Consider the following 12,581-nt stretch of genomic DNA (forward strand, 5'->3'; position numbering starts at 1 on the left):
TATCTCACTACAGTATGGGGAAAATAGAAGCTGAAGCACACTGAGGTGACAAGTCATGGGACAGCGATATGCACATTACAGATAGCGGTGGTATCGCGTGCACAAGGTATAAAAGGGCATTGCATTGGCGACGCTGCCATTTGTACTCATGTGATTCATGCGAAACGGTTTCCGACCAGATTATGGCCGCACGACGGAAATAACACACTCTCAGTGCGGAATAGTAGTTGGAACTGGACGCATGAGACATTCAATTTTGGAAATCATTAGGGAATTCAGTATTCCGAGATTCACTGTATTAGGACTGTGACGAGAATAGCATATTCAGGCATTACCTCTCATCATGGACAACGCAGAGGCCGACGGCAATCCCATAACGACCGAGAGCAGCGGCGTAAAGTTGTCATTGCTAACAGACAAGCAAAACTGTGTGAAATAACCACAGGAATCAGTGTGGGACAGTGCGGTGAAATCTGGCGGTAATGGGCTGTGGCAGCAGACGGCCGACGCGAGTGCCTTTCTTCACTGACAGCACGACATCGCCTGCTGTGCCTCTCCTCGGCTCGTGATCTTATCGGTTGGATCGTAGACAACTGGAAAACCGTGGCGTGGTCAGACAAGTCCCGATTTCATTTGGTAAGAGCTGATGGTGCGGTTCGTATGTGTCACACACCCCACGAAGCCACGGGCCGTGTTTATATGAACTGGAGTGGATCCTCTGGTCCAACTGCACCGATCATTCACTGGAAATTGTTATGGTCAGCCACTTGGAAACCGTTTGCAGCCAATTTTCATGGATGACAGTGCAGCTTGTCATCGGGCCAGAATTGTTCCCGACTGGCTTGAAGAACGTTCTGGAAAATTCGAGGGAATGACTTGGCCACCCAAATCGTCCGACACGAAACCCAAAGATCATTTACGGCACATAATCTAGAGGTCAGTTCGTGATTAAAATTCTGCACCGGCAACATTTTGGCAATTACGGACAGTACAGAGGCAACATGGCTGCATGAAACTTCCAACAACTTGTTGAGTCCATGCCGCGCCGAGTTGCTGCACTAAGCCGGGCAAAAGGATGTCCGACATAATATACCCCACACCGGAATGTACAGGTGGTGGGGAGAGGGTGGATGAGGGAGGGTATGTAACTTTATATTATCTGGTATATTACGACAAATAAGACAAGCGTTATACTTTACAGTAATAACTGTCAATGGGTTCCTCAATACAATACGTATCTATCCATGTGGTCCGCAAAATTCGTTGGCAGTATTAGTTTACCTGTCCATATATAACGCTTGGCAACGAGAAAATTCAGTCTTTTTTCTGAAGCTGGGTAGCCAATATGAGAGTGCTGCATTTTGGGTTTATGATCAATATCTTATAGGAACATTTTATAACATTTGACGTCTTATTTTCAAAGTCATGATGCTATTTTATGAGAGAGAAGAATTATTTTAAATTTCGATCAGAAATATGCTGTTACATTATTCTCTTAATGGTTTTTTACTGATATCTGCTTTACAGACATTTATAGAGGTAAAAGAATGGAGTTCCACAATGGGAAAAAAATATGTGTCAATATATGCCCTTAGTTGTGAGTATATGGCTTTGTTACTGAGTTCAAAGTTAGATATACCTTTAATATCTACTCGTTACCTCAAATTTATGAAGTCTTTTGTACTTGATTATATTAAAGTTGAACTTTCTTACCTTACCATATTAAACTGAGTTGTCTTTTATTTCCGACTGTGTGTAATGGTATATACTTGACGATGTGGTTTTTACCACTATTTTATTTCTGACATTGTGTAATCGTTTTCTACCTGAATTTGTGGTTTTAATATTGTGGGAGTTTTTTACCTTGCTATGTCGTACTAAGTCGTATGTAAAAATTTGTCTGTGGATGTTTGTTGGTGTTTTGGAAACTTGTTTTTGCATTACTGGTGTTGCTGAGGCATTCGAAATTTGTTCCATTGGTGCGCCGAGTGTGGCACTCGCATGATGACGTACAGATTTTCTGCTACCGTTACAAATTGCAACTTAACTACCTTCTTGTAAAGTTATCTGCTTGTATTTGAAATACGTATTTTGTAATGCTTGTTACTGCATGGGCTGTTAATCACTTCATAAAAAAACTGGAAAAAAGAGAGAGAAGAAAGAAAATACGTCAAATAAAGTTGCTGCTAGATGATGCAGTTCCGATAAGCGGCCGCTAGCATGGTCTTCCTGATACCTTCCACACTGCGATGTCTTACTCAGGTGAATCCAGTTCAGCCCTGCACTAATTCACAAGACGCGTTCAACCGGAATGTGAGCTGTCATGTGGCTGTCGTAATGGATATTACCACATAGCTTAGTGGTACTAATTGGCACCAGTTATCTTTGTGCTGTGGCAGTATTTTACATTGTGCAAAGTACTCGCTATACGGCTTCTGTTTTTTGGGATGGTTTGATTTTTTGGGGGTGATTTGATAATGAGGTTAGGGTCGAAACTAGTCTGAAAGTAACAAAGAAAATTAACATTGCAGCTTGAATGTTTCTCGGCAGTCTATTGCCTAATCTGTCAAATTGATACATTTGTCCTCTTCCGTCATCCCTGAAAGCTTGTAACATCATGACGGAATCATCCCATATAACATCTACAATTAGAAGTTTGCATCAATCTAACGAAACAAGTGTGGAAAACTCAGCACACATTGCGTCAGCTATGACTTTATAACACGCCATCTGTGATCTTGAATCAATAAAAGAGGCTGAGGTTGCATTTTTCCACTATCTTTATCGAAATATATCAAAAACTGCACGACAGTTTACACATGAGATGTAATGCTTCATCGCGAGCAACCGTGGAAGAGAGGGAAAATTTTAAAATGTATTTTCAACAAAGTTCAATACAAACAATGTAAAATATGCGCTTAACAAATGTGTTACATGTACTCACTTGTAGTACGAATTACTTTGGCGACCTCCTCGCGTTCACAGTACGATATAAAACGGTTATTATACTTTTTATTTCTCTTATGTTCACTTGATACATATATGCTTCCCTCTATGAGATAGGCGATCATGCAAAATTGGCACTTAATGAACCGTGTAGTCTTGGTCGCAGTTTAATTTATTGAGGTCACCAGAGTACATCTCTGTCGAAAAGGAAAGGAAGAGTTACAACATGAAATGCCACAGAACAGTATACACGCAATCGTCATACGTTATATCAATACTTGCAGAGAAATACAACGAGCCATACAGTAATTGGAACGTAAGGTACTGAAAACAGCCCTTACGTGTACGGCGGTGACAAAATTTCCATATAGACAGGTAGTGGCGAGGAAAAGAACTGTCATAATCAGATGGCGTAGGTAATTAATACGGTACACAAAGGATTACCGAAAAAAGTAAGCAACCAAAGATAGCGCAATGAACATCGATCGTGTAGTATACAATTTGAAAATCACGGAGAATAGATGCAGGCATAACATTCCAAAAATTTATCTACTGCACAGAAAAAAATATAATACAATAAAGTATAGAGATTTCCTGTAGAATGTTAGTTACAACAGCTACTAAATGTAGAGCAGGTATCAATAAGAAATTATAACAACGTACAAGATATAAAAAACAGAAATAATGTAATTTGTGTTCATAAACGATTACGATGTGAGCGTAGAATGTGACATAGATTCATACAAATTACCTTCTTGATACCTGTTTTGTGTTTAGTAATTCTAGTGGTTAAATTGCGAAAAAAAAAGGCAACTCCAAAGTTTGTGTGAGCTGTAAGGTTGGTTAATGATGTCACACTGGCACCACACTGCCCAACGCCGCCGTCGACGCGTCACACGATGGGAAGGTCGTCACAGTCCCTTCTTTTGACGTCTATGCGATGGAGGTCACAACCGCGACATCAGGTGTTGAAATCATGCAGTTTTCTCATGGATGACAGAGAAAACCATTTCAGACACATCGCTGTTTTTGCTCTCTTGTGCAGGTTGGAACGACTAGAGACCGCCGGCCGCGGTGGCCGTGCGGTTCTGGCGCTGCAGTCCGGAACCGCGGGACTGCTACGGTCGCAGGTTCGAATCCTGCCTCGGGCATGGGTGTGTGTGATGTTCTTAGGTTAGTTAGGTTTAAGCAGTTCTAAGTTCTAGGGGACTTATGACCTAAGATCCTGAGTCCCATAGTGCTCAGAGCCATTTGAACCATTTTTGACTAGAGACCGTTCGATACCATTCAGTGAAATCCGAACGCGATCCAAAGCAGGAAAGGGTACTTGCGCTTTTTCAGCCCTCCTGTTTTCCTCTCTCCTGTAGCGTGATCGACCGGGAGTGTAACATTAAAATATGCGAGAGTAAAACGGCAAAGGGTCCCTCCAAGACCCGACATTTCTCGGTGCTACCCACGCACCTTTGTGGAGCGCGACAGAAATGTACCTTCAGAAACTTCGACATCAATGGCTGCTGCTCTAGCGCCTGAAAGAAGGCAACCGCACTCAAGGAGTGTCAAAGCGGTTGCCTAAGCCTCAGACGCTAGAGCAGGCGCTAGGTTGATTTCGTGTCGAAATTTCTGGAGGTACATTTCTAACGTGCTCAACTAATGTTCGTCCGTGGCACCGAGGATGTCGCCGAACTGCAGGATCTTTGAGTTATCTTTTGCTGTTTTATTCACGCACGTGTTTGTTGCACTCCCACGCGATCACGCCGTGGGAGCGCTGAAAAAGCAAAAGTACGCTTTCCTGCCTCAGACCATCCTCAAATTTCGAAGAGTATTTTTGAAAGATCCCAGTGGTTCCAAGCTGTAAATAGCGGTCGCGTTGCAATAGCTTTCAAAGAGGATGGAGATCAAAAAGTCCTTAGCGATGGGTTGAAACGTCCTGGGCTGTCGGCAGCGTCAAACGTTGGTCATCGCACTGCGAGCTGTCGATTTCAACCACGGATTGTGTGAGAATCAAAGCCCCATGGAAAGGGGTGGTTTCACTAACGGCCTTTGTGCCATTCCCTGAGACCCATTCGTGTCGATTCGGTGTGACGGTGCTTCCGAAATGTTTTCCTCTGTTACTCATTAGAAAGCAGCGTGATTTCAAAGCTGGGTGTCGTGGTTCTGACTTCCAACACAGAGGCATCAAACAGAAAAAGAAAAAAAGGGGTGAAACGTAGCTAAGAGGGACTGTGGCGACCGTCCAATCGTGTGACACTTCCACGCTAGTGTTAGGCAGAATTATGGTGAACTTTGGTGCCAGTGTAACATCAGTATGCCATCTTACAACTCACATGAACTTCCGAGCTGTGACCTTTCTTCCGCATGTGCCTACACCATGCTGTTTGAAGCTTCACTGAGCTCGAGTGTGATATTGCAGGGATCCATATTTTTTCACCACTACATCGGAAGTTTGTAGGCATCCTTCAGCCAAATTCCAAACTTATGCGTCGCAATGGGAGACAATTAAGTTGTTTTGAAAAAGTAATCCTTTAAATCTGCTAAGCAGTGTATTTTCTTTCTCAGAAGTAAAAGTAATTTTTGAATTGCATTTGAATAACCGCGGTCCATAGGCACTTTATGATAAAAATTAATGTTCCTTATTAATCTCTTTACGCGCTTGCAACAGGGGCTGCTGACCCTTTCATGTAATTTGCAGTGCCGCACTTAGCTTAAGAAATTGTGGTCTCAGAATGAGAGGAGAGCTTCTGTGAAGTTTGGAAGGTAGGAGACGAGGTACTCGCGGAATTGAAGCTGTGAGGACGGGGCGTGAGTCGTGCTTGGGTAGCTCGGTAGACTTCTTGCCCGCGATAGATAAAGGTCCCGAGTTCGAGTCTCGGTCCGGCAGACAGTTTTAATCTGCGAGGAGGTTTCAGTTGTGATCTTTTTGATTTCATATGCAAATGCCACACTCACGTGCAATTTAATAATATATTGTAAAATTTCTAACACTACAGCTGCCAGTCCTGTTTTTGTTCTAAATGGACACTTCATTCAGTGGGTGATACAGACGTGTAACGTTTGACAGCGGTCCGCATGCAAGGTGAGTGCAGTGTGTGCTATTAACGCTTGCCATCGCTGTTTCGCCGGTGTGGTGCCACCTCGGCCACGTTTTCTTCGCACAGCCCAAGTTGACAATAGACGCGATGGCTGATGGTAGCGACCGTTAAGACATTTCCCATTTGTGATAGCTTCCATCAATCACAGCGTCGAGTGTCAGCTTGAAGTGTGTGAACAGTAATGAGTTCACTTTGTCGGGTGATATAACACTACTTAGTTTTCGTGCTAGACGTTTCAAATTTACTAACCTACAATATGCTTCGGGGTAACTGCATTGTGCAGTATATTTTTTATAACATGCTTTTCGAGTTGAATTCAGAATGTTGTCGCTCTTCACTCAGCACCTCTGTTACCTCACTTTGTTAGACGTCTTACGTTTCAATAACTGTATGTGACATTATCTAAATAGCAAATAAGACATTTGTTTACGAATGGTTTACAGGTAGTGTAGGAATCACCCTTAATATGGGAGGTCCTGAGCCAGCTTCTAATTCGACAGAGGATGCAGAAGCTAGTGAAAGAGGCCGCCAGTTCCAGGTGAGTACTGTAGCTCTGAGATGGGCTAGTTAGCCTGTTACATCCCGCTGCTGAAGTTGTAATTACGTCTACTGCCACAAAGAAATTTATCCATGTTGGTCTTGACTTGTTCAATTCTAAGAAATTGTTGTAGTTTGATCATAGCACTATACAGTTTGAAAGTTGACTGTAGAAAGACTTGTAAATAAAACCGCCTTGTCCTGTTGTCACTTAATTTACTCATCCCATACGCGTTTCACCTTTTTCTTATTCTAAGGCATAATCAGTGGGATCTATAACGATACAGTTTTGTTAGTTGTAGATTATTAAATAGTTCACGGGGCGATTTTTGTGCAAAAAAGTAATTACTTACGATCTGCATAATGGAGTTGCAATATTTACGTCGTGAAAAGCATTGTTCGAGGAAATAGTTATATCGAGTGGCCAAAGAACAATAGTAACCACAAAAAAAGGAGAAACATGGTCAACAGTGTGAAGAAGGTCAGAACTTAAAGTTGTGCTTGTGTGTCAGTAATAAAGTGGTAGTGCGACCTCCAGACTAGATAAGAAGAAACACAGGTCAGCAAATCGTAAGTAATGAGATTTTTACATAAAAAATCACCCCGTGAGCTGTTTAATAATCTAAAACTAACAAAACTGTATCGTTGTAGATCCCACTGATAATGCCTTAGAATAAGAAAAAGGCGAAATGCGTCTGGGGTAAATAAATTAAATAGCAGCAGAAAAAGGTGGTTTTATTTACAAAACAAGTATTTCTATGCTTGCTGCGGAGGATGGCCCGCAAACAAATCTGGATTCCTTACGAGTTTAGTGGTTCGGCGCTTACATAGAGTGTAACGGATGTAAGTGCAGATATTTTTATACGTACGCACAACAGTGTGTTAGTTGTTTCCCTTGGCAGTCTTCCCACATAAAACTTTACGACCTGAAGTATGCTGCACGGCCGTAACGGCACTGCGAAGTGAACAACGTCTGTCAGTATGGACTATCCTTTTGCCCCTCCAAGCATTCACACTTCCGTACCTGTCCGCCGCCCAGGGTAAAATAAACTTTTGGAAAAAAATTTGTGGTATGTTCCTATGGGACCAAACTGCTGAGGTCATCGGTCCGTAGGCTTACACACTACTTAATCTAACTTACACTGACTTACGCTAAGGACAACACACACACCAATGCCCGAGGGAGGACTCGAACCTCCGACGGGGGGAGCCGCGCGAACCGTGGCAAGGCCCCTAGATAGCGCAGCTACCCCGCGCAGCCAAAATAAACTTTAATGGCTAGCTTTTGCCATGAGTACTACGCAACCTAAAGCACACGACTTGTAATAATCATTAGTCTGCAAATAAAGTAAATTCTGATCTGATGATGTTCAGTACACCTTCCTCAGTCCCCATTAAAAATACCTGCACTTGTAGCCTTTACTCCCTGTACATAGTGCTTGACAGAGAAAGATACTGGTCTGTTCATCGCAGGTGGGCATCTTCGCTCACCCTATCTTCAGTGCAGAAGGGGACTACCCGGCTGTGGTGAGAGTGGACGCCAACAGCGCAGCAGAGGGGAGGCCGAGGTCGAGGTTGCCATCCTTCACACAGGAGGAGGTGAAGTACATCAGGGGTGAGTGGATTAGCGATAGACGTCACCAGCGACTATAGGCGTGCTAAGCAATGTCACGGGATGCACAAAATATACAGTGTGTGTGGTTGCCGATCACACAGTCCATCTATTAAATCTTGATTATCAGACGTTTACCCAGATGGAAGAAATTACTGCCTCTTCATACAATAGCAGGTCAAAGTCATACGTAGAAATAAAAGAAAAAAATTCTTGCATCTTTTATAACACGCAGTATATGTTTTTTCTCTTGCGTTTGTATCGCACACAGCAGTTTCAACACTCATTGTTGGCACAGGAGAAAAAATTACACGTTCTTCTTGTGTGCTATCTAAAACGTCAGTACTCTCAAGCGAGACTGAAACAAAAGTTGTTAAAAAATCGAATATTCCCTTGACATTTCTCTTTAGTTACAAAGATTATTTTAAATTCCTGTCTTTGTCGTCTTCTGCGGTGATATACCAATTTCTTATTACTAATGAGGAAAAGAAAACATTCATATAAACTGACATTGCGAGAAACATAAAAAGGTATTACACAAACCGAATCAATACCTATTTTATAGGAATAATTTTGAAATATTTGTTCTAAGTTATGGATGATTTGTTCGTGCAGGTTACACTAGCTTATTTTAAAAGCTTACGTAAGTTGAGAGTCCTTACATTACTTTTGTTGAAAACAGCAGCAAACACCACTCAAACAATTTTATGGACTAACGGAAACAGGAACTACACAAATTGTTCAAAATGTATTTCGATACAAGAAATACATGGAAATAATGTTATATACACTTTGAAAAATTGACAGTTATGTTATGCGAACTGTTTTTAAACATGAATTCTACGTGATGTCCTTCTTAGACTATAACAAGTTTACTTTAAAAGATTACAAAAGCTTAAGCCAAATCCTTAGACTTATAAAAGCAAGTGCTAGTGATGGTGATAGAGCAACCATCATGGCAATTATTTTGCTGCAACAGAAACCGAAATGCAAACAGATTGCTTGACACATTTTGCAGCACATGAGTTAAGTAGAAATAAATCTACACATACTTTCAAAAATTGTCAGGCACATTATGTGAATGCTATTTCAAAGCATGCACTGCATGTATAATCATTTTTCTGTGGCATTTATTGATGTAAATTAACATTTATTAGGACAAATTATATTAATTATGAACAGTAGCATTTTAATCTTCAGTAGATTGACACACAGAACAAAAACAAAACTCATCTACTACTTCAAGTGTCTCATCTAATTCCATTAGCACCAACTGATTTAGTTTAACTACAGTCCATTCATTATCCTCGTTTTGCTTTTGTGAGCAGAAAGACATGTTATATCCTCCTTTCCGTTCAACTGTTCTTCCAAGTCCTTTGCTGTCTCTGACAGAATTACAATGTCATCGGAAAACCTCAAAGTTTTTATTTCTACTTCCTGGATTTTAATTTCTACTCCAAATTTTTCCTTTGGTGCCTTTATTGCTTGTTCAATAAAGAGATTAAATAACATCGAGGATAGGCTACAACCTCGTCTCACTCCCATCTCAACCACTGCTTCCCTTTGGTGCCTCTCGACTCTTATAATTGCCATCTGGTTTCTGTACAAATTGTAAACAGCCTCTCGCTCCCTGTATTTTACTCCTGCTACTTTTAGGATTTGAAAGAGAGTATTCCAGTCAACATTGTCAAAAGCTTTCTCTAAGTCTAAAAATGCTAGAAACGTAGGTTTGCCTTTCCTTAACGTAACTTCTATGTGAAGTGGTAGGGTCATTATTGCCTCGCGTGTTCCTACATTTCTGTGGAACCCAAACTAATCTTATCCGAGGTCGGGTTCTACCAGTTTTTCCATTCTTTTGTAAGGGATTCGTGTTAGTATTTTGCAGCCATGACTTATTAAACTGAGAGTTCGGTAATTTTTACACCAGTCAGAACCTGCTTTCTTTGGAATTGGAGTTATTATATTCTTCTTGATGTTTGAGGATATTTCACCTGTCTCACACATCTTGCTCACCATATGGAAGAGTTCTGTCATAACTGGCTCTCCTAAGGCTATCAGTTGCTCCAACGGAATGTTGTCTACTCCCGGGACCTTTTTTCGACGTAAGTCTTTCAGTGCTTTGTCAAATTCTTCACGCAGTGTCATATCTCCCTTCCTCTACGTCCTCTTCGCCTTCCATAATGTTGTCCTCAAGTACATATCCCTTGTATAGACCCTCTACACACCCCTTCCACCTTCTTACATCAAGTGTTAGCGATGATTAAATTATGCTCTCTGCAAAATTCTACAAGGCAGCTTCCTATTTCATTCCTTTCCCACAGTCCACATTCACCTACTACTTTTCCTCTCTTCTTTTTCGTACTGTCGAATTGCAGTTCACCATTATTAAATTTTCGTCTCCCTTAAGTACCTCATCATACATTTTTTCAATCACCTCCTCATCTGCGGAGCTAGTTGGCATATAAACGTGTACTACTGTGGGTGGTCTATCTTGGCTACAATAACGTGTTCACCATGCTGTTCATTGTAGCTCATCGATGGTCCTATTTTTTACTCGTTATTAAACCTACTCCTGCATTACCCCTATTTGATTTGTATTTGTAACCATGTATTCACCTGTTCCTTCTGCCACCGAACATCACTAATTCCCACTATATCTAACCTATCCATTTCCCTTTTTAAATTTTCTAACCTATCTACCCGATTAAGGGATTTGACATTCCACGCACCGATTACTAGTTGGGTTGAAAATTTCTACTAATCTAAGGTCATGCCACTGTCGTTTAAAACAAACCAGTCATTGTATTTTGTAATGGACTGATGAGTAGGTGACAAGTGTATAACAGTATCTGCGAATTTGTTCCACAGAATGTCTGTGAATACAATGACGCAAGCATTTGACATTTGCTGAGAAAGTACAGAAATTCTTTGTGTGTTGTTTTGGAAAGCTGTATACATATATTAGCCTAAGAGATGATTCAGATGCTGGGATGTCTGTCAACTACACATTCCTGTGCACTCGGACCTGTGAGCAGAAAGACATATGTACATTGCAGTGGAAAAGAAAATTTTGGATGCCACATTTTGCTGTGGGATTGCAGACGTATTGTTTCTTACGGATGTCTTTGAATTGTTTCCCGATTATGTACAACTTGGTGAGTAAGGAGAGGAGAGCATCATCAAGATTTTTATTCTGGTTTTTGTTTAAGGCTGTCATAAGAGACATGCAATGGTGACTGACCAGACGTGACACACCGCGTCGCCGAGTGATGCAGACTGGCTGGAAGGAATGCCATTGCTGGTATCTGAACTATTCGGTACTTATCTACAAGGTTCTAAGACTTCTGAGCAAGGCTTTGGGACGATTTGATGAGCGAAAGACTCAATAAATGGTTTCAATGTAAGTGTAGTGAGGATCAGATCAGAGTAGAGTGCAAAAGGAAGCTCATCAATCACTCAATAGCAGGAGGACAAGGAGAAAAACCGAGGTGAATCATGGACGGTTATTTTAAGAAGCCACTATTGCCTTTTGGAACAGCAAAACATTATTTAATGATTCCCATTTTCTAAACTGGACTGAGGGCAGACGGTAAAAATTTGAACCAATATTTGTATCAAAGTTCATTACTGTTCTCTTATCTTGGTGATCCTTTGAACTACTGACTTACTTTTTTCTTCATCTGATAACTAACAAGGAATCTCTTGAGTGCGAGATCGCAAAAGGCCAATGATGTTTACGGCATTCGACGCCCCATACATTCTCTACGATGCAACCACAGTATTGGCTACTAATGGTGACAAGGGGCGCGACTGAAGGTATCCAGTGACAAGCACAGCATGAGGCAACGGAGCGTAGTTGAAGTGGTTAGTCGACGAGTAACTGACAATAGTGCCACACTCCTACTGGTGTTGGCACAAAGCAGAGCAATGGCAATGATAAACAAAGCAGACATTGCATTATACACTACTGGCCATTAAAATTGCTACACCACGAAGATGACGTGCTACAGACGCGAAATTTAACCGACAGGAAGAAGATGCTGTGATATGCAAATGATTAACTTTTCAGAGCATTCAAACAAGGTTGGCGCCGGTGGCGACACCTACAACGTGCTGACATGAGGAAAGTTTCCAAACCATTTCTCATACACAAACAGCAGTTGACCGGCGTTGCCTGGTGAAACGCTGTTGTGATGCCTTGTGTAAGGAGGAGAAATGCGTCCATCACGTTTCCGTCTTTGATAAAGGTCGCATTGTAGCCTATCGCGATTGCGGTTTATCGTATCGTGACATTGCTGCTCGCGTTGGTCGAGATCCAATGACTGTTTGCAGAATATGCAATCAGTGGGTTCTGGAGGGTAATACGGAACGCCGTGCTGGATCCCAACGGCCTCGTA

General features: G+C 41.6%; 1 protein-coding gene across 1 annotated transcript in view; it reads left to right on the forward strand.

Moving 5' to 3' along the window:
• LOC124622785 (myrosinase 1-like) overlaps positions 1-11,063 on the forward strand; it is a 34,294-nt gene extending 23,231 nt beyond the window's left edge. The window contains exons 4-6 of the mRNA XM_047148577.1: positions 6,479-6,573; positions 8,046-8,187; positions 11,053-11,063. Coding sequence (XP_047004533.1) covers positions 6,479-6,573; positions 8,046-8,187; positions 11,053-11,063 — 248 coding nt within the window. The remainder of the gene's footprint in view (positions 1-6,478; positions 6,574-8,045; positions 8,188-11,052) is intronic.
• The last annotated feature ends 1,518 nt before the right edge of the window (positions 11,064-12,581 follow it).

This window comes from Schistocerca americana, chromosome 7 (genome assembly GCF_021461395.2).
Source record: "Schistocerca americana isolate TAMUIC-IGC-003095 chromosome 7, iqSchAmer2.1, whole genome shotgun sequence".
NCBI lineage: Eukaryota > Metazoa > Arthropoda > Insecta > Orthoptera > Acrididae > Schistocerca > Schistocerca americana.